Consider the following 6,541-nt stretch of genomic DNA (forward strand, 5'->3'; position numbering starts at 1 on the left):
ATCGTGAATATCAAACCAAGACTGAATCAGGTAAGTCTTACAGACAGCTTGTTGTACCAAAAATTTCAGGGAATTTGTCATGAAGTCAATCATGTCAGGCCATTTGGCTATATCACATATAAAGTCAAGAATTCTTTTTGAATCTTAGACGCCTGGACTACAGACAAAATGTTTTGTCGCTCCTATGACACAAATTAATTGCTTCATTTTTGGAATAGAATCAGAAATATGTAATTTAACGAGGTCGAGTCTAGTTCGAGTGCGCATGACTTTGCGCAGCTTTTTAATTTCATGCAATAATTTGTGCGAAAGCACACCTTTACCAAATACTTTGAATTTAGTACAAAAATAACATTATCTGTAGCATTTACTGGTCTAAAAAGGTGATTTCACGACAAAAATTAGAAAAACCCGCTGAAATGGCTTTAACGACGTCACCATTTTCGGGTTTTGAAAGGTATGCATGACGCTGAAGAATGACGCATGACTCGCTTGTAGGTTCAAGACGTCCATGGAAATTATAATACTACAATCTGGTGACAGAACATCCAAAGATACATACTAGCAATTTTTACATTGCTATATTAACCGAAAAATCATATGCGCCGATATTTCACCTGCACTGATATGCATTTTTACCGTAATATAGGTATTGATAATACAGGTATTGGACTTTGAAAAAAATAAACTTAGTAATTAATTCCTAGACCAACCTAGATGGTGAACTTTATTTGAAATTTCACGATTAAGTGACTTTTTACAATAACTTTCATCTACTCGAATGAAAAAGAAATCGCTAGGGCAGAAATGCAAAAAATATGGGAAACATGTGATAATTTGGCGGGTTTTTTCTTCAACGAATTCCCATACGGTCCAATAGTAAAATTTGAGATGGTCCCCTAAAAAATCTGGATTGTCAACAATTGATTTTTTTATTTCATTTTTATTTTTTTTCATTTTATTTTTATTTTATTTGAACAATAAATATATCAGTAAAAAAATATTATCAAAAATTCATTTAAATTCCTAGGGCAGAAATAATTAGATTTGGCCTCGTTAAGTTTCAAAAGAATCAGGGACGGGGGAGCTAAAGAATAAAATTCAATACTTGAAAAAAAATCTAACATGGAAAAAAAACAGATGGTTTAGACACAAAATCCTATTTTATGAGGTATTTCAACACTTTTTCACTTTTTGGCATACATTATAATATGACATGTGACCTACGTTTCTGAAAATAACTCATCGACATATATTCATATCCACTGGGGCTCATTTGGTAAACTTTTCAGCTAATTTGCATTGTATTTCAAAAATTAAACATTTTGAAACTAATATACATGTAGGAGATTCTGTTTTAAAAAAAACATTATCAAATATGTCATATTAGTAATGGTTACATGTATTGTTTAATCTTCTATTCGATATTCTCAGAAGCGATAACTCTCGGAATGGCTATGAAATACTTTTTTGATATACTCTATTGAGCGAAAAATTAAATCCAGCCTCAAAATTCATGTAGTATACAAATGTCATGAATGCGGGTGTGGGAATGGGGGCCGAGAAGTGCCATTCATATTTTTTCGGTTCATAAATCTTCTTTGTAGATATCTTTACATGCCAATGAGCAACAAACTCTCATTAAACTTCACATATTGCCAAAAAGAAATTCGTAAATCGACAAACACTACTGACTTTTGAAACTTCTTTTCGTATGAAAATTACGTCTTTCTCTCTATTCTACAGCATTTTCAGTTATCTTCGGTATATCTACAGTATGGTACGGTACGGTATAGTAGGCCCTGGTATGCCTACTGTAGGCCCCTGTTTCCTACAAGCAGCTACAGTATACGCCAGTATATGCCCCAGTACGCCCCTGTGTATGTTCGTCGAAGCAAAAAGAAGTATACACACTCCCAGAGCACTGTACAGTTACCTAAATTGTGGGATTATCACTTTAGTACACAGATTTATATACCTGTGAAAATTTTTAAGTGCATTTATGTATATAACGGAATTTATGTGATCTAAATGCGTACAATATTGCGTATTTTTATTAATCACTATTTCGTGTCAATTCATGGGTCTTGAAGGGATTTTCCGGGTTTTATACTTAAGCGCCATCTAGTTACGGCTATTAGCCTTATCCTTATCAACATTTTGATTTATCCTTTTGGCTCCGCAAATGTGGTTTACAAATTTTACTTGGTTGTGAGTATTTGTATTGCTGCAGTCAGTGTGATATCTTCATTGATCTTAACTTCTATATTCTAAAGTTCACATATGCATCTTTAACATAAATATAATAATTTTTAGAACAGTAATTGATTCTGACAGTTCCTAATGGGTTAACCTTAAATTGTTTATATTGAAAGCACTGGCTCTGCAGAACTTGTTATTTGATAGTCTGAGAATTTCTAGAGTTTGTAGCTAATGCATGTTCATGTATATCACTTAATAAAATGTAGTCAATGTGAACAGACATGTTTGTATTTATTCATACACAACAAATTGGCGACGAGGATGTTTTAAAATACAACTGATTATTCCATGGAGATTTTCGTTTGAAACTGCAAAGTTTTTGTGATTAACAGTTGATACATCATAATGGCAGGCTACATAGGGAAAATCGACCCGTTCGACGACAGTATTGAAACATGGACTTCATATATTGAGAGACTTGAGCAGTATTTCAAGGCAAACAAAGTCGAAAACAATATGAAAGTTCCAGCACTTTTAAGCTTTATCGCAGGTAAAACATATTCATTGTTACGTGATCTCACCAGTCCAGAAAAACCGGCGGATAAAAACTTTCCAGACATTGTAAAATTGTTGAAGGACCATCTATCTCCAAAACGATCTGTAATTGCAAAGAGGCTCAGATTCAATCGGCGACAACAAATGGACGGCGAATCGGTAAATGATCATGAAGAATACATTGCAAAACTTCGGAAAACGGCTGAACATCTTGAGTTCGTGGACAATCTGAATGACACCCTCCGCGATAGAATAGTATGTGGACTGAATAATGAGCAAATCCAGATACAATTGTTATCCAAAACAACACTCACACTACAGAAAGCCATAGAGATATCAGCGGCCATGGAAACTGCATCAAAGGATGCACATGAACTCAGAGACAAGCAAGTAAGTGTCAACAAATTGAACCATCATCGAAATTATAAACAAAAGACTGAGGCACAACAGCCTAGCAAATGCAATCGATATAATGGTAAAAACCATGCATCAGCCGACTGTTACTTTAAGGAAGCCATCTGCCGAAAATGTTGGGGAAAAGGGTCATATCAAACGAGCCTGTATGACGAAACAAAAGCCAAAAACATTCAAACATAAGAAATATGTATGAAACGTTGACCAAGCAGAAAGTGATGACAGCGATTCCTCATGCGGGATAGAAAAATTAAGCATAATTTCCGTTATCAAAACTGATGATTGTCCGATACTCTTAAATGTCAGAGTAAATGGAAAGGATATTCAAATGGAATTAGATACCGGATCAGCCGTATCCGTGATATCCGAGGAGAAGTTCCGAGATATATTCGGAAAGCAGCCATTGAAGCCGAGCAATGTCAAACTCCGTACTTACTCAGGAGAAAAATTAAAACCGGTAGGAGTTCTAGATGTAAAGGCGGAACACAACGGTCAACGTGGTGAAACATGGATCAACAACCTTATTTTGAAGGTCATGGCTAAAGCAAATAAAAATTGAGTGGAAAAGTGTCAAAGGTTTTATGAGTGTCACTACAATGAAAAGTGAAAATAAAAGCAAATGCAAGCTGTGTTACAAAAGTATAGTTCAGTGTTTTCAGATGGAATTGGTAAAGTTGAAGGAATTAAAGCTTTTATCCATTTCAACGAGGATGCGAAGCCATTCTTCTGCGAAGCACGACCAGTTCCGTTCGCAATGAAACCCAAAATTGAACAAGAGCTAGAAAATTTTGAAAATATGGAAGTTCTGGAAAAAGTGAACACAAGTGAATGGGCAACTCCCATTGTCGCGGTGCCCAAGAAAAATGGTAAAGTTAGGATATGCGGCGACTTTAAAGTCACAATCAATCCTAAGATGAATGTGGATCAATATCCCTTACCAAAAATTGAGGATATTTTTGCATCACTGACTCAAGGAGAACATTTCTCAAAAATTGACTTGAGACAAGCTTATCTTCACATAGAAATGGAGGAAAAGTCGAAAACTTACCTCACAATCAACACCCACAAAGGACTTTATCGCTACAACAGATTATTGTATGGAGTAGCATCAGCACCCTCAATTTGGCAAAGAACAATGGACCAGGTTCTCCAAGGAATATCAGGAGTTTACTGTATCTTGGACGACATGATTGTCACAGGTAAAACCGAAAAAGAACACTTGAGAAATTTAGATATTGTTCTTCAACGCTTCCAAAATTTTGGACTGAGAACGAACCTTGAAAAATGTGAATTTTTCAAAGACAGTGTTAATTATTGTGGACATGAAGTCACAAACACTACTAAGTCAGAAACATACTGACATTCCCATTTTTTACCGACAAACTTAGAAAATTACTGACAATGTGCCGTCGTTACTGTAAAACTTAGAGACAATTACTGACCTTTTTACTGCCGGTGTAAAGACGAATAATGACCCCCATCGAATAATGACCGGGGGGTCATTTTTCAACGACAAAAAATGACCCCTACCCGTAGAAAAAAATCTTTTTTTGTAGAAAAAGAGTCCTAGGGGGTCATTATTTTATATGTTAGACCTATAAAATAATGACCCCCATTGAAAATTGACCCCCTTTAAAGTGATACAAAATATACACTCTTTGATATCTTTTTTACAGAGAAACTTATTTTTACATTTTCTGTATGCAGAAAAATAAAAAAAAAGTCGCATGAAATAATTAAGAGATTCACGTAGTCTTTAAATGCTAAAATTGTGTTTGAAAAGAGATTCTTTAATTGTCAAGTAAATAAAATAAACGTTTTTGAATACTGTGAAAGAGAAAATTCAGATGGAATTTTACTTTTCTTAGACTTTGAAAAAGCCTTTGACTCGGTTGAATGGAATTTTCTTTTCCAAGTCTTACAAAAATTTAATATTGGCAATAGTTTTATAAAGTGGGCAAAATTTTTATATACAAATCCAATGTTTAAAAAGAAAAACAACGGCTAGCTTTCTAAAACCAGCGAAATGACACGAAGAATTAGGCAAGGCTGTCCTATTTCCGCTCTCTTGTACCTATTCGTAGCAGAAATTTTGGCTATTAAAATAAAATGTGATACTGATATAAAAGGCATTACAATTAATAATCATGAAATTAAAAACATCCAACATGCGGACGATTTGACTGTAGCTTTAAAAGACGAAAGATCAATGAAACGAACTCTGGATAAATTACAAGAATTCTGTGAACATGCGGGATCAGTAGTAAACATGCATAAGACAGAATGCATTTTACTAGGGGAATTAAAAAAAATTATATGATGAACTACTCTACCTTATAAAAATTACGAATAAAGCAGTAAGATGTTTGGGAATATTCTTAGGGCATGACAAGGAAGAATGTTACACTAAAAACTGGATGAAAATTTATCACGATATTGAAAAACTTTTTGAATCTTGGAAAAGAAGAAAACTAACGTTATTTGGTAAATCATGTATAGTTAAGACACTTGCTATATCTAAACTTACATACGTTGCCTCAATACTTAGTCTTCCTGATAATGCTTACATTAAAAAATACAACGTCGAATTTATAACTTCATTTGGGATAAAAATTAACGAATTAAAAGAAACACGCTTATAGGTAGAATTTCAAAAGGTGGCCTCTCAATCGTTGATATTGAATGTAAATTAAAAGCTTTAAAAGCAGCTTGGGTACCAAGATTGTTAAAAAGCAAAGGTATTTTGTACAACATTTTTTATGGCTATTGTAAAAAATCAAATTTTGATGTTTTCTATGTGTTAGATTTTTCTGATAGAAAAATAGAAAATATGGAAAAATTAGAGAAACTACCTATATTTTATCAACAAATGTTATGTTGCTTTAATGAATGTAAGCCCTGTTTTCTGAACAAAATGTCTTCCAATAATGTTTTTCGACAGCCGATATGGAACAATTGTAACTTTGTTTATAGGGGAAATACATTATTTTTTTTTAAAAAAAACTGGATAGCCAGTGGGATTTTGCATTTTAAAGACTTATTTGACGATGATGGTAATTTTAAATCGTTGTTAGATTTTTCTAATTGTATAAAAAACAAGTCAAACTGGTTGTGTGAATTTAAATTCTTTCTTCTGTTTTCAAACCTTTGCTACTAAAGTATGATTTTTCAAATTGTAAATTTGTTAACATAAGATAGAAAAATTATTTTCTTTTCTACACAGGATATGTTAATATCATAGATCAAAGATGTAACTTTTTCTATGACAATCTTGTACACAGAAAATTTTGTAAACCATGTTATCAAATAGTTTTATGCAAAGAATTCAGTGTTGAATCCTCAGAATGGAAAAATATATATCAATGTAAAT

At 33.3% G+C, this 6,541-nt stretch overlaps 1 protein-coding gene across 1 annotated transcript; it reads left to right on the forward strand.

Moving 5' to 3' along the window:
* Positions 1 to 3,790: 3,790 nt before the first annotated feature.
* On the forward strand, positions 3,791 to 4,531 carry LOC134240125 (uncharacterized protein K02A2.6-like). Its single transcript, XM_062722236.1, has one exon. The coding sequence runs from the start codon at positions 3,791 to 3,793 to the stop codon at positions 4,529 to 4,531; it is 741 nt and encodes a 246-aa protein (XP_062578220.1).
* Positions 4,532 to 6,541: the final 2,010 nt, after the last annotated feature.

Source organism: Saccostrea cucullata, unplaced genomic scaffold (assembly GCF_032062105.1).
Source record: "Saccostrea cucullata isolate Sc308-1 unplaced genomic scaffold, CSIRO_AGI_Scuc_v1 ctg1440, whole genome shotgun sequence".
NCBI lineage: Eukaryota > Metazoa > Mollusca > Bivalvia > Ostreida > Ostreidae > Saccostrea > Saccostrea cuccullata.

Bases quoted from the DNA above. Each gene is read 5' to 3' on its own strand.
- LOC134240125 (XM_062722236.1), top strand. From the start codon at position 3,791: ATGCAAGCTGTGTTACAAAAGTATAGTTCAGTGTTTTCAGATGGAATT.